Below are 17,709 nucleotides of genomic sequence, written 5' to 3'. Positions count from 1 at the left end.
CAAAATATTGTGGGGTGTGTTTTAGAAGAAATCTGTGAAGCAGGTGAGGGTGGAAGAAAGGGTGTGGGTAGAAATAATTCCTGCATGGCAGGGGGTTGGACTAGATGACCCTCATGGTCCCTTCCAACTCAGCAATTCTATGTTTCTTTGATTCTGTGAACCTTTAATATCAGAAGGGCGAAGCCTAGGCTAGAGCTCCCTATGTGCATTCCATCAATGGAGCCCACCTGAAGTCTCTAGAGGTACAGCTCAGATCCATGTCTACCATCTCGGAGAGCATTAGGCCTCTGAGAAAGGACCTTCTACCTCAGCTATTAATTGCAGTGAAATTTCAGCTGGGAGCAATATTTATGACGGAAAAAACAGGCTTCTATCTATTGATAGTTGGTTTGGAATGAGTTGAAACCTTTTGATCTTGGACAAAATTGCTTCCTAAACCAGGAACATAGCAAGCAACCCTAGATTAAACCACTGTTTTGTGGTATATGGAGGATAAAACAAACTTTCAGAGGGGAGAAACAACCCAATTTATGGAGCAATTCATTCTAAGTGTAGGTGGGTGGGAATTGCTACTCTGCTATTGTGTGCTTATTTATGGAAGAGCCAGAAGGATTTGCTTTCTACACATACATTTGCGAATCCCAAGAATCTTGTCATGCAAGAAACCCCTTTTCTCCAGCTGCTCAGGGCTCCATTCTGATTTTTCTCTATTCTTTTGTTTCATCTAAACTTATTTTAGATCAACTAACTTATATAACCAAATATTGCATAAGGCAATAATTTTTTTTAATGTTATACAGCACTTACTCTTTTTCCACCTACCCTGAGTGCTTAACGCCTAAAATATCTGCCTTGCTCCGGATCTCTGTGGGTGGACTGTAGCCATCAAACGAACAAAAAGAGGATGAGGGGCGCACTCTGAATATGTTCAGAGGCACTCTCCCGTCACCACAGGTGCCAACTTCAATGTATTGGGGGGCAAGTAAGCTCCACCCCATATAATCGATCACATGACACGGTGTTATGTACTGAGTTGAATAGGATCCAAAATGCAGCAGTCTGATTGGTCCGCAAGAGCCACCCAATCCAGCTCCAGGTGGAAGTGAATCCGCAACCTGATTGGCCTACAGGAGAATCCCAAAATTAGCCAATCATGTGGGGACCATTGTGTAAATAATGTATATAAAGCAGACACTTGGGGGGAAACTTCCATTTCTAGCTACTATGAGCTGAATAAAGAGTATGAAATCCACACTCGACTCAGAGTATATTTCACACGGTACACACTATTTGAATGGCAATGTCCATCAACTTTGGGGGGGACCTCAAATATTTTGTTGGGGGGCCAAAGGGATCTCGGCCCCTGGGAGTTGGCCCTGTGCGTTCTTAGGCTGAGCCACACAGACACCTCGCATTGAAATCCGGTTCTGGTTCGAATGAAGCCTGGCTTCTCACCTCTCCCTGATGCGAGACTCCCCGCCCCCCAGCCCTCCGCTTGCCCGGCCGCCTTGCCCGCCCAGCCCACGTGGACGCGGCCCTTGCCAGGCTCGGTAGCTGCGACGGCGGTGGCATCTGGTTCTCATCAGAGGCCTCGGGCGGGTTGAGTTTCCGCGGTTTCTGGGCGCTGGCGGTGCCAGGCAGCGGCAGCAGCATCGCAGGCCGGCCGGCCACGGCCCCGCTTCGCCTCCCCTCCCTTGGATCCCGGCCCGGGACGAGCCCTTCCCCGTTTCTTCTGAGCCGGGACACTAACTCAGCCCCCGCCCTCGAGCCTGCGCGCTCTGCAGCTCATCCGGAGCGAGCGAATCCTAGACGGAAGGACCCGGCAGAGGAGGAGGTACAGGACCGGACCGAGCCCGGGATATAGTTCGAGAGAGAAGTGGGGTGTGCAGTGGTTCTAGAGAGCCCGTGCTTCCATCCTGCCCGGCCCCAGGACCCACCCACGCCCCTGTCTCCCCTCTCCCTCCTTGACCCATCCCACCGCCCAGGTCTCTCCATCATCCTTCCGCCACCCAAGGGGGCGTCCATCATCTCTCATCTCCTGGCTCCCGTTGCCATGACAACGTGCCTTGGCTGGTACAGTGGCGGCGGCGGCAGCAACAGCGGCAGCCAAAACAAGGGTGCGGGGAGAGATCTGGGGTCTGGAGCGGGGAAAGGGCACGGGGAGCTGGAGAGGGGGTCTGGGGGCGAGAAGACGGCTAGGACTGGCAGAGCTGTTCTTAGGGGTGTCATTGGGGGGCGAGCTCATTTCCAGGCGTGCAACTGGTGTTTCCCCCGCCCTCCGCTTTTTTTAGGCAGGGGTGGGGGGAGGACAGGAGCCTTAGTCCGGTTTCTCCACTAGGAGGCGCCTTACACACAGCAACGTTGCCTAAGGCCGGGAAGGGGTGTAATTGGGAATTTATAAACCGGGGGGGGGGTCAGCCCCTTTGCCCTCCACCCAGCAGATTTTCGCTTCTTTTCACGAGGTTCCACCCCCAAAAATAAATATGAAAGGAGGCTCGAGGATTCTAGCAGCAGAGAGATGGGGTTTTTATTATCCTATCTTCCTTTGCTCGCAAAAGAGCCGTCCTCTTAACTCTTGGCATCTTCTCCAGGGTGGGCGCGCGCGTGAAACTGTCCCTTGCAAGGAGGAGTGCAAAAGCAGAGGAGGGCGAGAGGGAGCTGCGCACGTGCGCTCCTTGCACCGATTGCCTGGGGAGTGTTCACTTTTGCAGCCCGTTTCTGCCTCGTGGGCTTGGCAAGCCTTTGCTTCCTTCTCCAGGTTGGGCACTTATTTACAAAAAAAAAAAACCCAACCCAAGCGGCAGCTCCGCGCGTGCAAGAGCGGGAGCCGGGCGCTTGCCGATCGCCCCTGCTTCTCGCACTGGCCGCCGCCGCCGCTCCCGGGTCTGGATGAATGAGTGCCCGGGCGGTACCATTCCAGGGGCCGGGGGTGCGCGTGCATGGCGACTCCTTGGCGGGGAGGAGAGAGACGGTTCTCCCGCTGCCTTTAGAGGGACGGGGGCTCGCGCAAAGGAAAACCGGGAAGAGAGGTTTCGGGGACCGGGCAAGGAAGGGGTCGGGGAGGGGGCGCGGGGAGCGCCGCTTTCCCCAAGCCCCATCCCTTCTTTTCTCTCCCCCCCCCCATGCCTCTAATGGTTCTGGCCGCGTTTAAAGGGCTCCGACCGGCTGGGGCGGGAGCAGACGCTGAGCAAGAGCGGCGGCTGGAGACGGAGGCGAGGGAGGCAGCGGGCGGGGAGCGAACGGCGGGCAGGTACAGCCGGGATCCGCGCAAACTGCCGAGGGGTTGGGGGGACCCGGAGGCGAGGAAGGAAGGGGGCATCACCCCACACATGGCCGCCCCACTCCCCCTCCGTCGCAGCGCCGGGCTGCATCGCTTTCGAGCAACAAGGAGCGCAAAGAAAAGGGTGGTTTGGTCCTGCGGGGGGGATGGCGCGGGATCCCCCTCCCCTCACTGGGGTCTTTGCTAGACAGGGCGGGGGAGCCCCTGCCTGGGTCTGTGCCAGCAGCAGACGCCCCATCTGTTGCCCCCACCCCTCTTTTGTGGTGGCGCTTCTTGCACCGCTCGCCCCCCTCCGCCGGCTCTTTTAAGCCTACCGTTCAGGGATTTTTCTCTCCGGTTTGCGAAAGGGGCTTCCTAGCAAGTGGGCGGCCGTCACAGGAAGGAAGCGGGGCCGGGAGAAGGGGGGGAGGCGAAGCGAACAGGTAAGGGAATCGGGGCGAGAATGCCAAGTCGGAGAAGACTGGCCGTTTGGAGGTGGCACCAGCTGGGTGTGTGTCTGGGTGGAAGAGATCCACTCTTTCCTTCTTCCCCGCCACACAATGATTTGGTTCCTTACCCTGGAAGAGCCCGATCCGGAGTGGAGGAGCCTGGCTAACGCCCATCACACTCCAGCTGGGCTTGACTTGCCTGTGTGAGTGTGTGTTGGGGGGGTCGCTTAGTAGGTAACATAGACATCACCTCGCTGGCCCCTGATCTGGCGATTCTACGCGATTTGCCGGTGGACTTGTTTGCATCTGGTTCTTTGCTTTTGTTAAAACGAAAAACAACCCCCCCCCCTTCTCGTCATTCCTGGAACCAAAAAAAATTAGTCATTTGTACTGGAGGAATTTCCAAGCATGTTGTCTTAGTGGGGCTGGTGAGGATGCGGATTCTGCTGGAGGGGCCAGAATTCCTCCTGCTACACCTTTATGATGGCTGTTTGGAGTTCAAGGGAGTGGGTTTTGCGAGGAGGGGTCTCCAAGCTCTGGGAATTGGGTCAACTTGATTGATGGTGGTGTGTTCTGGAATGGAAGAGAGGAAGGAGCTCTAGGCTCTCATGTACCTTTAATTGAATGCATTGCTTTTTTAGAAAAAGGAGAAGGGGGGAAAAAGCATTTCCTTATTTTGTTAAAAGATCTGTGAGTGAAATCCAATTGTTCCCATTTTGCAGAGTGGGAAAACTGAGATTAGGCTTACCCCTAGAGGACCTATGGCTGTGATGTTGTTTTGAACCCTGGTTTCCAAGGCCCAGTGTTGTATTTGATGGACAACTCTGAAGTGTGTGTGTGTAACAGGTTGGTCTCTCTCTCTATTGGCAGGAAGATTGGTTGATCCCAGACTGTTCCTCCTACTTGTGCTTCCCTCCCTGGTTGCGGGCGTAATAATGTATTGGGTCTTAGAATGGTTATGGTTGCTGTTCCACCCAGTGCTTCTTCCAGGCCTCTTTCTGGGAGGGGTCTGCTTATAATTCATGCCTGTTAAGGAGGGGAAAGTAGAGAAAAAGGCATTGGGGAGGGGGAGAAGCTTGGTATGTGGGATGGGAGATTTCTCTCTCCTTCCTGTGAGGTGGATGATTGAGAGGCTGAGCATTTGGGTTGGGGGGGAGAGGAGGAGGAGGAATGAAATAGCTTGTTGGAGGAGCTGTATCAATGAAGAGCGAACCCAGCGGTCTGTGGTTTGCTTGGGTTGCAGAAGGTTGCATTGAATGAAAAGGGGGGGGTGTATGCACATTGGTTAGGATATTTGGAGCGACAGGCTGAGAGGCTGGTGGGTACTGATGTTATGAGGTGGTCTGCTGTGGGGCCACCATCGTGGGTGGGGCTGATTCAGTGCCTTAGTGTGGTGGGAAGGGACAAGGTGGCAGAGGGAAGCCACTGGAATGTGTGTATCGGCAGCAGGAGAGTGTGTGTAAAGATGTGGTTGTATATTACACTTATTTATTGCAGTATAGGGTTTGCATGTTTGTTCCAGTTCAGTTGAAGAATGGAGGGCAAGGTTGCTGGATGACCCTTAATTTTTTTTGGGGGGGGGGGGAGTCCCTTCCCACCACACTTAATAGAAACCACAAAAACATAGTTTCTCCATGCCCACATACAGCTCTATACACATCCCTATTTTTAAGTATGCTCAGTGGTCTAAGCAGATGACACTGGGCTAGGCGGACTGATGATCTAATTGGCCTCTCTCACTCTGTAAGCTAAGGTGGGGGCGCTTGCCGGCTTTGTGTATGTGTGTGGGTGTACTACAGTTCTGTGATCTGTGGACAAGAAGTCCAAAATAGCATGGGAAATTGGGTAGGGATATTGGGAGGTGTTACTGTGTAATAGGTGTAGATTCAAAGCTGTGTGTCTGCATTATCTCGAGCTACTCTGTTCTCTAGATGAGACTCTATGATAAATTCTGCAAGTCTCTATCAACAAAGAGTCTTGTAGTTCCTTTAAGACTAACAATTTTGTCTTAAAAGTCTTGGTCTAGGTGCCACAAGATAATGGTTTTGGCTGCAGAAGACTAGCACTGCTATCCCTGTGGGGAAGTACCATCACAGGGTATTAGGCTCAAAACAAGGCTATAACATTAAAGTGTAGAGTAGCTCTTTATTTCTCTCATTTTAAAAACATTTTCTTAGGAGAAACTGATCTGTGTTTATACCACACCTTAGAATAGTGCTTGGTAGGGCCTCCGGGAAGCAGGTAAAATTGCTTCATCAGCCAGCCTTTGCCCACGGCTACCAGTTTGCCCATTCCTGCTTTAATGCATACTTTAGCCACCAGTTCGTACTTGCAGCCAGTGGTAAAAGGATAGATTTGCATTGCTTGCTAATGGCTGGAGCCAGTGAATTTGTAAGCTTGGGGATAGTATGTGTTCACCTGAAGTGTGAAAACTGTGATCTTGCATATGAAGGGCAGGCAGTGACCACAAATGTTTTCAGAGAGCTGTTTTGGGGGTGGCATATTGACAAGTAAAGCATGGGAGCTTTCTGAAACCTGGATGGTGTGCAACACGCAGCTGAGGGCCTGTAGGCACAAGGGATCTAGTTCACACACAAAACCACAGTGCTTGGTTTCTTGTTACTTTGCCTCTTTAAGCTGAATGTGCGATGCCAGTCTAGTGAAAATCATTGTGTTTGAAGTGATGGGGAAATGTGGTTTATGGCCTACAGTTGGGGGTGGAAGGAAGGCTGCTTGACATACAGAAAGCCCCATGTTCAGTCCTTAGCATCTCCAGGCAGGACTAGGAAAGACTGCCAAACCCTGAAGAGTCTCTGCCAGTCAGTGCAGGGCTGGTTGAAGGTTGATCTCTATAAGGCAGCTCTCTATTTCCCTAGCTCATTCAGACATGCAGAGTATTGCCTTGATTATAGAATCATAGAAGAGTTGGAAGGGACCCAAGGGTCATCTAGTCCAACTGCCTGCAATGCAGGAATCTCAGCCAAAGCATCCATGACAGACGGCTATCCAACCTCTGCTTAAAAACCTCCAAGGAAGGGGAGCTCACAGCCTCCTGAGGGAGATTGTTCCACCGTCAAACAGCTCTTACTGTCAGAAAGTTTTTCCGTATGTCTAGTCAGAATCTCCTTTCCTGCAACTTGAAGCCATGGTTTCAAGTCCTCCCTTCCAGAGCAGGAGAAAACAAGCTTGTTCCACTCTCCATGTGACAGCGCTTCAGATATTTGAAGATGGCTGTCATATCTCCTCTCTGTCTCCTCTTTTCCAGGCTAAACATATCCAGCTCCTTCAACCGTTCCTCATAAGGCTTGGCTTCTAGACCCTTGATCATCCTAGTTGCCCTTCTCTGCACATGTTCCAGAGTGTGCAGATGGCTCTTTGATAATGGAGCCATCATCTATGAACCAGCCCATAAGGTCCCATTTGAATAGGAGGTGAACTGGCAAGAACTTTCCATTGAAGCATTGCAGATGCCCAGTAGTCAGTTTAATTGGGGCCCTGAGCCATTGCACGTCTTCTGTGAACATGCTGGGGATCTGTAGCTGAGGCAGGTTTTGCAGTGGCATGCAGTGGCTGAGGGCCCTATGTAAATGAGACTCCCATCAACATGCAGTGCCCGTATCATTTTTCAGTGGGGCCCCACAGTATTTATTTGGAGGTGGTGCTGTGATGATGTACATAGCAAGGATCGGGGTGGTGGACTTGTCAAGTTCCAGCAGGCGCCGTTGAGAGCCAGTGTCCCAGTCCAGGGAGGTATAAGACACCTATGCAAAACACTCGCCAAGGGGAGCTGGGATGATGGTGCCCAAAGCAAGCTAAGCTCTCAAGCCCAAGAATCAGTCCAGGTTCAAAGTATCATTGAAAGGCAAGGTCAAGGTACAGTCCACGGTCAATACCAAAGGGAATACAAGTCAAGCAAGGCTGGGCACCTAGGTGCAGATTCATGGAGTTAGAGCATAGCTGCCAACTTTCAGATTTGAAAATAAAGGATCAGCAGCCTCGAAAAGAAGGGATCAGCAGCCTCACCAGTCCTGGGGACAGTCTACGGGATATCTAACAATCCGGGAAGCAGTGGGAAACGGCGCTGGTATAAGGGTGAAAAAAAGGGAAGGTAGACAGCTATGAGTTGGAGCTGTTTTCTTTCCAGTAACTGGAAGGTTCAAATGGGAGACCTGATATATTCTGGCCTCCTAGACCACACCCTAACCACAGCTGCTGGTGATGAACATAAGATGATAGTGCAGGATCTGGCCAATGGCCTATCTAGTCCAGCACTCTGTTCTCAGAATGGCCACTCAGATGCTGGTCAGAAGGCTGCAAGCAGGACCCGTGCAAGAGTGTTCTCTCTCCCTGTGGTTTCCAGCAACTGGGATTCAGAAGCTTCACTGCTTCTCACCTGAAAACCTTTTGAGCCACACAGTCTGTGGACACGTGCTGTGCTATCAGTCTTCAGCCTGAACCTTTTGGTGCTGGCGTTCTGGAGCCCTGAGGAGCATTTTATTCAATGGTCCTTCCCTCAGAGGATCCCTCAGGGCTAGATCCAGATCTGAGGCGTGTTGGGGTTGTCCTCTGAGGACCGTGTGTCTGGTACCAGGCCACAGCTAGGCATAATGGAATCCTTTTCAGCCTGAGGGCCAAATTCCCTCATTCGCAGCCTTCCTGGGGCCACATGCCAATGGTGGGCCGAGGCAGAAGTGAAAGTGAAGGGGTAAGACGTGACCTTTGTACAGCAGCCATGCAAAAGCCAGAGGTTTCCACACACACACAAACTCCATGTCTCCCTCCACCTTGGCAAGCGAGAGGCATTGCCTCAGTTCAAAGACACATTCTCGTTAGGCAAAGCGCTTGACAATGGTGTAGAGCAGGCCAGGGGTTGTGTGGCCCAGGGCAGGCTTAGAGGGCCACATTTGGCCCCTGGGCCTGAGTCTGCAGCTCCTGCTGTAGATATTGGGATATTTGTGTGGAGGGAATCCTTGGGAATGAGAAGGGGGCCACCTCTGGTTAGTGCCATCTTTGTTCGTTTTGTGTGACAGGTGGCATTGCTGCCTTCAGCTTTTCTTCATTGTTGCAGGTGTGTGTGTGCGTCTCTCTGTGTGTGCATGTGATGCAAGATGCTGTGTTTGCTTCTCAGTTCTGTGGGTGCTGTTTCATGCTGTGCATGGCGGGTGCTAATGAGAAGCTGCAAGGGTGTTGGAAGGAAGAAAACGAGTTCCTTGGCGGCTGTGACTCTTTACTTGGGGCGGCGGCGGGTGGGGATGTGTGGATCTCTAGCCAGATCTCTAGCCAAGAGGTGCTGTTACGAGTTTGCAGCCCCCATTGGGAGGGGCTCCAGGGAGATTTTCAGATTGGCATTAGTAATTGTAAACCTAATTCCAAGAGACTCCCTTCATTAGCAATCCTCCAAATAAGTGCTGTGCGACCTGGCTGTCCAATCCTTCTTGCATGCCTCCTGGGAAGAGCGTTCCACTCAGTGGGTCTTCGCTCAATGATGGGGGGATCTTTTCCTCTCCAGATGTTGCTGGACTGTATCTCCCATCCACCAGCAGGGCCAGGGAGGATGGGAGTGGCACAGTCCAGTGAGATCTGGAGGACCACACAAGTTCCTCATTCCTGATGTGTAGGATGGCAGCTGATTATACACACAAAAACACATAAACATGTCATTTCTGCTGGAGGCTTTGCCTTCTCACTGCACAATGTTGGACTGGTGCTTAACCACCATTTCCTCTTCTCTTCCCTCCCCCCACTTGCAGGCTGAATGAGCTGCCTGTGTCTGGCCCTGCCTGACCCCAGGCAACTCCCGGGTGATCATGTGGCGGCTGCTGCTTATGGCCACCACTACAGCTGTGGTCCTCCTTTCCTCGCCGCCACCTGTCCTGAGTGTGCTGTCCCCACGCGCCGCCTTCACAGTCTCAGACCTGTCCCTCACACACCTGGCTGTCCACCATGACACGGGCGAGGTCTACCTTGGGGCCATCAACCGCATCCTCAAGCTCTCGGCCAACCTGACCCAGCTGCGGGCTCACACCACGGGCCCAGTGCCCGACGACCCCCGCTGCTACCCTCCGCCCGGCGTGCGACTCTGCGCTCATCGCCTGGCCCCCGCCGACAACGTCAACAAGCTACTGCTGATCGACTACGCTGGCAGCCGCTTGGTGGCCTGTGGCAGCGTCTGGCAAGGGGTGTGTCAGCTCTTGCGGTTGGATGATTTGGCCAAGCTGGGGGAGCCGCACCAGCGCAAGGAGCATTATCTTTCCGGCGGGCGCGAGCCAGACGCCATGGTTGGTGTGATTGTGGAGCAGCCAAGGGAGCCCAGCCAGTTTTTTGTGGGCACATCCATTGGGGGGCGCTCAGAGTATTTCCCCACTCTCTCCAGCCGCCGCCTGACCCCCGACGCCAGCAGTCCTGAGATGTTCAGCCTTGTCTATCAGGATGAGTTTGTCTCCTCCCAGATCAAAGTACCTTCAGACACTCTCTCGCTCTACCCGGCCTTCGATATCTACTACGTTTCTGCATTTGTCTCCGGTGGCTTTGTGTATTTCCTCACCCTGCAGCTGGACACAGCTCAGACCCCGCTGGAGCCGGCGGGAGGCCCAGGTGGTCCGGGCGTGACTGGCGGGGAGCGGTTCTTCTCCTCCAAGATTGTGCGCTTGTGTGCCAATGACACAGAGTTCTACTCTTACGTGGAGTTCCCACTGGGCTGCTCCAAGGATGGCGTGGAGTACCGCCTTGTGCAGGCTGCGCAGCTGGCCAAGGCAGGCCGCGAGCTGGCCCGGTCGCTAGGCATCACGGAAGGCCAGGATGTGCTCTACGCCGCCTTTTCGCAAGGCCAGAAGAACCGCGCTGCCCCGCCCCGCGAGAGCCTCCTCTGCCTCTTCACGCTGGATGAGGTCAACCAGCGCATCCGAGAGCGCATCCAGTCTTGCTATCGAGGGGAAGGCCGGCTCTCCCTCCCTTGGCTTCTCAACAAAGAGCTGCCCTGCATCAACACGGTACGATGCTGCACGATTTGGACTCTCCCCACCCCAGTTCCTTCTTGCTAGTTTCTGTGTCTCCCCCCCCCCCAAGAATAGGACACCCCCTCCCCAAAATGTTGGTACTTGAGAGATGTTTGGGCCTTCTCTGCCATTCTCTCAACCTCCTTGGTCCCATTTTGCCCCAGAACTCACACGTAACAGCCCAGGAAGTATTGTTTTGGGTCTTGTGAACAAAACCTGTTACATTTCCTCTGAAAATTGAGGCACAAACACACTTTGGATAGGGGTGAGGAGCCTGATGCCATTGAACTACAGTTCCCATCATCTCTGACTGCTGGCTGGGGCTGATGGAGCCCAACATCCTCTGGATGGCCACAGATTCCCCATCTCTGCTCTAGAATATAGGAGTTGCTGGGGAATAGAGTGCCATTGTGTACCCAACTCTAGCTCTGTCGTGCAGGGAAAGGGCACCCAATCCCGTTTGATGTTGACTCTCGCCTCCTTGTCTCCCTGTCTCCAGCCCATGCAGATCAATGGGAACTTCTGTGGGCTGGTGCTGAACCAGCCCCTAGGGGGGCTGCAGGTCATTGAAGGGCTCCCGCTGCTGGAGGAGAAGGCTGAGGGGATGGCCAGCGTTGCTGCCTACACCTACCGTGGCCACTCGGTTGTCTTCATTGGCACGCGTGCGGGCAACCTCAAGAAGGTGAGATGTTCTCCTTCGGTGTATGGAAAAGGGGTGGGGAGGGAGAATGTGGGAGGGTGGAAGTGGTTGTCTTCGCACAAATGTGGCTGGATTCCCTGGTTCAGTCCCCAGCATTTCCAGGCAGGGCTGGCAAGGAGCTTGTCTTTAATCCTGAAGAGATTCCTCTCAGTGTAGACAACTCTGATTCAGGCAGCTTCCTATGAGGCATCATGGTCTCAATCTGAGCTGGGTCTGTGTAAATGAATTAAAATTCCTCAGAAGCCTCCCCTAATCGGGACCATCCTCTCTGGCACAGCTACTGTATTTTCTAGAAGAGTTTTCTGTTACTAGTGGGAGGTATGCTATCATTTTACCTTCACCAGGAAAAATAAAAATGCATTCTCCAACACGGTTTATGTGGCCAGGTCTTCTCCTCCTTTTTTCCAGAACAGAAGGGCACATCTTGTGTAATCTCATTCAGAACTCCTAAGTGTCACTGTTAGAATTTTAAACAAAAGTCAGTGGCAGGCTGTAGAATGTGAGTGATGCATTGGCTGAGACGATATTTTTCTGCGCATTGTGGCCACATATTTTGAGTACCTCTGACCATGTGCTGAGTGCCCTGTTCTCGTCACTGCAGCCTCCCTAGCTGGGCTCCACACACCTGGGCTGGCAAGGGTGGAAGCAGCTTCCAGGAAATCTTAGGCACCCGCGTGCATTTCTTATTTTTAATTAATTTCACACTTCTGGTATCACATCTTCCGCTTGCTGTGCTGAGAGTTGGGCAAGAAAGTGCCAAGAGAATAAAATTAGTTTATGCTAGGAGCGGCATGCTCAGGAATTGGGCCGTGCCCCACGGGATGCCAGGCAACTGTCCCACACCTCTCGCAATTACACTTTGAGGTGGGGAGGGGGTTGCAATGTGGAAACATGTCTGGCAACAGTGGTGGTCACTGGACAGACTTCTATTTCATTGGATTTCTTCCTCCTCCTCCTCTCCGTGTCTCATGGCAGGATACAGCAATATAAAAATACAATATTAAAACCAGTTAAAACAATTTCCAATCCAAAGAACCTGGTGGGTCCTTCTATTTAAAGTGTCAAAGGTCCAGGTAAATTGCTGGATACTGTCTCCCCCCCCCAAAAAAAAAACCCAACAACAACCCATAAGCCTTGACATTCTAGAGCTAGCAAAATATTTCAGAGGGGCATCTGAGGAAGCATGCAATGCCCTTTCTCTTTATGGAAAACCTCTTCTCTCAACCCAGCCCCCCAAGCATTGCCTGCTGTGCAGTGGGGGTGGGAGAGAAGCCGTTGTTACTGGCAGCCCCCACCCCTTGCCATTAGTTGCCACTTTGCAGAGGCTTGTGCCCAACAGACCTGGCGCATTAAATATTAACCGGGCGGCGCATGAGCTGGCGCACCCCTCCTCCGTCTAGCTGGGCGGGGGTGTGTGTTCCAAGTCTGAGAGAGCAGCAGAGCCAGATGGAGATTGCAATTGTGCACTGTAAAAGAGCTGGAGGGGTCAGGGGAGTGTCCAGGCATTGGGGTCGCAGAGGCTGAAGCTCAGGTAATGTTGCCTGGTGGGGCAGATGCGCCAGGGTTAATCCTCCCCGCTTTTTCTGCATGTTCCAACCTGATTTGGTTGCCTTTTGCAGCAAGTGTGTGTGTGGTTGGTGGGAAGGAGATGTTGCTGGCAGATGGGAGGCATGCGACCTAAAGCCATAAATTATCCTCAGTTAGGTTCAGGGTTCCCTTTGTCACCAGGATGTGGCCCCATAATTTACTTAAGGTAACATCTTCCATCTCTGGAGCATGTGAAGTCGTAATGTGTTTCCTAGCTTGTACAGAATGCTTTCCCCTCATCTGTCTGCATCCCCTGCATCTGTCCGTCTCTCTCTCTATTTTATGTTATTATTTTCTCCCTTCCTCCCTAAACAGTGCCTTGGTTGTCTGTCGGCTTTGGTTTCAGTCTCGCTTTCTTGCTGTGTCTCAGTCCTTGCTGGACAATTGGGCTCCTAGCTTTCTCGCTCTTTGGGTTACCTACCATTTTAAATTGGCCCAGGGCGGGCCTTTTCGAGGTGCAATGTGGGTGCTTTAGCCTCCTGACTACTCTGACTCTGGAGAAAACCCAACCCCAGCTGCCCATTCCAGCTTTCTCTCTGTCCCGCGCTGCCTCCCACCCCCCACCAGCTGTGGGGTCAGTTTTGAAGTGGAAGGGTCCTTGGGAGCGTACGGGGCGTCTGGTCTTTGGGGCTGGTGGCCTGGAATTGAGTTACAGCTTGTTGTGGTGGGGGAAGACGGAGAAGAGAAATGCTGTTTAAACTCTTGAACCCCTGGCAGGGGGCATGAAGGGAGGTCACGACCCCCTTCTGTCCCTCATGCAAACGGTGGCGATTCAATTAGGATGGCAGGAGGCAGGGAGGTAGCCCCTCCGTCTGCCTCTCCATTCCCAGATCCCCCTCTGCCGCCTTCAGTACACTAATTGCCTTGTTGCTGTGCAGCCTGGAGCCTCACCCAGGGGTGACCTGCCTGTTCCCCCAGTCAAGTCTGAAAAGGACCATTATCCCGTTCCTTGGGGAAGGGAGGAGGACTCCTATCTGAGTCTCCAGCTCCACAACTGCACTGACCCCCAGGGGCCTGCTTGGTTTGTGGGGGAGGCTCAATGGGGCTTTGTTGGCCAGGATGAAAGCTCCTTTGAGCAATCTCCTGGGGGCAAATGTGTGTGTGTGTGTGAGAGAGGGGGGGCGGGGAATCTTCTCCATTGTAGGTATTTTCTTCAGATGTGGAAAAGAAAGCACCCTTCCGTTCTGCCCCTGGGCTCCACCTTAAGCCCATGAGGCTACCACATCACTCCAGGGCGGGGGGTAGCCAGTGTGGTGCCCGTTTGGTTGTTGAGGACTCCATCTCCCATCAGCCCCTGCCAGCATAGCCACTAGGGAGAGATGATGGGAGTTGTAGTCAAGCAACATCTGGAGGCTTCCTCCACTCCTGTCCTAGGGGCAACTTGTCTCTTTCCCAGACCACACGGAATGGGCACTTCTAATGGAGTTGTGGTTGTGTAGTGTGGTGGCAAATCTTGAGCATGATGAACCTGTGAGGGGGGGATTCATTCCTTCTGTTGCCTCTCCGCTGCCCTCTCTTCTCTCCCCTCCCAAACTTGCCAGATGCCTATGAGGTGATTTTGTAAAATTTGCATAGGTTCCTAGGACTGTACTCAGTGCCCGATTTACGTATAAGCTAAACAAGCTATAGCTTAGGGCCCCACTCTCTTGGGGGCCCCAAAAAAATTGAAAGAAGAAAAAAAACCCTGGATGTACATTTCCAAAATATAAGATAAAAAACAAATAAAATAAAGCCTACATACAGCAACAGTGTTTTGTGTTGTGTAGGCTCCTATGATGTAAGTCATGGGTCGCGCCTGCTATGTAAAGGGCCCCACTACCTTCAGTAGCTTAAGGCTTCATAAACCTAAATCTGGCCCTGACTGTAGTCTTCCCTTTTTTACTTCATACTTTTTAGGAGAGCTTCGAATAAAGACAATCTATGTTTCCTTCCCTTCTGTTTCTGTGTCTGTTTTGGAAACATAGATGCTTGTGACCCAGTTGTCCTTATTTATTGGGAATGTGGTATTTTATACCTGTTCTGGGCAATTTATTGGTGTGTGTTTTTTTCACATTGTAAATAAGCAGCGGAGTCTCTCAAGTTTCACCCCCAACCCCAGGTCTCTAGGAGCTGTGTTTACACTTCTCTGTGTTTATACATGTGTGCTTCTGCACAGAGGGACACACACAGAGCTGCCGAAGCTCTTCCATGCCTCTCCCATTACTCTCTCTCCAGATTATAAATGTTGCTGAATGCGATTAAGGCTGCAATCCTTTGGGGATATCGTGGGTCTGACTTCTGAGTAAACTTCATTAGGGTTGCTCTGTACATTCTCCTCATTATAGAATAGCAGCAAACAGATCTATTTCATGATTGAACTTTTATTGGGTTTTAGAAGGAGGAAATGGTTCTGCTCAGTTTATTCACACACCGCTTTGGAGGTCAGTGCAGGCCGGGCTATTTATCGAGGTTATTTTTAGACTGCTTTTCAGTCCTGTCAGATTCCCGAAGTACGGATACAATAAAATATGTTAACAATTCAAAATAACATTACAAGGAGGGAGGGAGAGAGTGAAATGAAGCAGCCCTGCGTGGGATTTACTGGTCGGGGAAGAAACAAAAAAAATTCCTTCCAGTAGCACCTTAAAGACCAACTAAGTTAGTTCTTGGTATGAGCTTTCGTGTGCATGCACACTTCTTCAGATACACTGAAACAGAAGTTGCCAGATCCTTCTATATAGTGAGAAGGTGGGGAGGGGTATTACTCAGAGGAGGGTGGGGATGGGTGATTGGCATCGGGGAAGGGCCACTATCCAAGCCTGAAACATCTTTCAAGACCCAGGTAGGTAGCAACACCATCATGGTGTGTAGGGTAGGGGAAAAGCACCTGGAGTCAACTTCGACCCCCAGAGTTCTTCAGCCATGGGTCCCCAGGTGTTGTTGGGCTACAACTCACAACATCCCTGGCCAGCTTAGCCAACAGTCGGGGTGATGAGGGTTCTAGCCCATCAACATCTGGGGACCCAAGGCTGAAGAGCAGTGCTCTGCCCTGTTCCTCCGACCTCTTCTCTTTCCGCTGGGCCTTCTTGATTCTGTCTTTGAATTCTAACAACACTTCACGGGAAATCCAGGTCATAGGTGAATCAATTATATCTAATGTTTTGCACAGTGTTTCAAAGTTATTGTTGTTTTAAGATCAGTTTGGAAACCATTAATATTGGGCTGGCTTGACCATGGAGCTGCTGGGCAGTTAAGTGGCTCAAGCCATAAAAGGCCACATCCCATTATCAATTTCAGAAGTGTTCTGAAACTCTTCAGGAAGAAGCATGCATCCTTATGGTTGTGGAACCAATTCTGGCTGTTGCAGAATAACCGAATGTTTTTTCTTTAAAAGAGAGGGGTATTTTGCCTGTACGTCATTCAGTGCAGGTATGGAGAACCTGTGGCCTGCCAGATATTGTTGGACTCCCGACTCCCTAGTGGTCTGGGATGGTGGGAGATGTCATCTGACAAAATATGGAGGGTCACAGGTTCGCCAACCTGTCCCAAAAGTTCAGAATGCTATTTTTAAAAGTCATACCACTAAATACTGTATGTCCTGCAAAGTAACGTGTCTTTCCTTTTACCCATTCAAAAATGCAAATGTCAAATAGTTGAGTAACTGTCAAAATCATTGACTTTTGCTGTTTTTTTTAGTAAATTGGATTTTAAGAAAACATAGTGGAAGCTCTTTGGGATCACTGCGGGGTTGAAGAGAGGGACAACATGCTCTGTCTGCAATGTGACATTAGGCTCTAGGCCACATTCAAGCTCTGGGGCCATTTTGGAAAGTGCCTTGCAAGTTCCATCTGGGCTCTGTGAGAGAGTATTTCCTGGGTAATTTGCCAAATGCATACTGTACAACTTCCCCTGTGATATGCAGCTAGTAGCTGGAAGTGAAATATTTTTGCACAAAGTGGTCCAAACCAGTACTAATGGGGGGTTCTGTGCACAGTGGCTAATACAGAAGATTAAATGGGTCTGTGCCTTGGTCAGAGGAAGCTTGTGAGGAAGGGGTTATTAGATTTATGAAAATTATCAGGTCTTATGACTCACTTCCAGAAATTGTACTAAGTTCTGCTGTATGACTTTTGAATTTACCAGTAACCATATTCGTAATTCAGATTTTTTTATTGACTTTATTATTTGAAGTATCGAAATAAAACCAAGATAGTAGTCTCTAATTTAGCTTGCAAAAGCAACAATGTCCCTTGGAAAAACAGCCTAAGACAAAGAAACGGGAACATTAATCACAAACTCCCTTTTGCATGGGAGAAATTTTGATTAACTTCTGCAATTCTCCTCTTGTGTCCAAATCTTATGCCTATTTTTAATTTGCAAAGCCAAGCAGAATGACAAAATTGCAAAGAGCAAGCTTTCATAGAGCAAAATTACTAGTTCGGTAGCAGCACAGCAGTGGTTGATCCTCTGCCCCATCAGAAGCCCTAACATCTAGCTCTGGTCGGGGCAGCAGGTGGGGGCTGCTTTAAAAAATAATGTATTTCCTTTTGCTGCATCAGTTCCAAGCTCACACAGCTGAATGGCTGTGTGAGATCTGGCCCATCGGAGGATGCATGGGGGTTTGGATCCCGCAGATCCAAAAGCACTGGCGCCCTGCTCCATTTTGTGGTTTTCTGCTACTATGGATGGAGAACTGCCGTTGACGGGTGGGCCTCCATAGCGGCAGAGGCCTACAGATTC

The 17,709-nt window shown here is 51.2% G+C and overlaps 1 protein-coding gene across 7 annotated transcripts in view; it reads left to right on the top strand.

Moving 5' to 3' along the window:
• The first annotated feature begins 1,576 nt into the window (after positions 1–1,576).
• The window catches only part of PLXNA3 (plexin A3), a 91,734-nt gene continuing 75,601 nt past the window's right edge, over positions 1,577–17,709 (top strand). For 5 of the 7 annotated variants that reach the window (XR_013391107.1, XR_013391106.1, XM_028711720.2 and 2 more), the window contains exons 1-3: positions 3,142–3,250; positions 9,459–10,697; positions 11,203–11,385. Coding sequence is in view for 5 of the 7 variants with exons in the window: in XM_028711720.2 (XP_028567553.2) it covers positions 9,516–10,697; positions 11,203–11,385 (1,365 nt within the window). In the remaining 2 variants the exon portion in view is untranslated. Of the gene's footprint in view, positions 1,835–3,141; positions 3,251–3,532; positions 3,703–9,458; positions 10,698–11,202; positions 11,386–17,709 lie in introns of those variants that run through there. The other 2 variants (XM_028711717.2, XM_028711718.2) reach the window with 2 other exon arrangements.

This window comes from Podarcis muralis, chromosome 17, assembly GCF_964188315.1.
Source record: "Podarcis muralis chromosome 17, rPodMur119.hap1.1, whole genome shotgun sequence".
NCBI classification, from domain to species: domain Eukaryota; kingdom Metazoa; phylum Chordata; class Lepidosauria; order Squamata; family Lacertidae; genus Podarcis; species Podarcis muralis.
The sequence above is the reverse complement of the archived record's forward strand: the minus strand, read 5'-3'. Positions and strand labels throughout refer to the sequence as shown.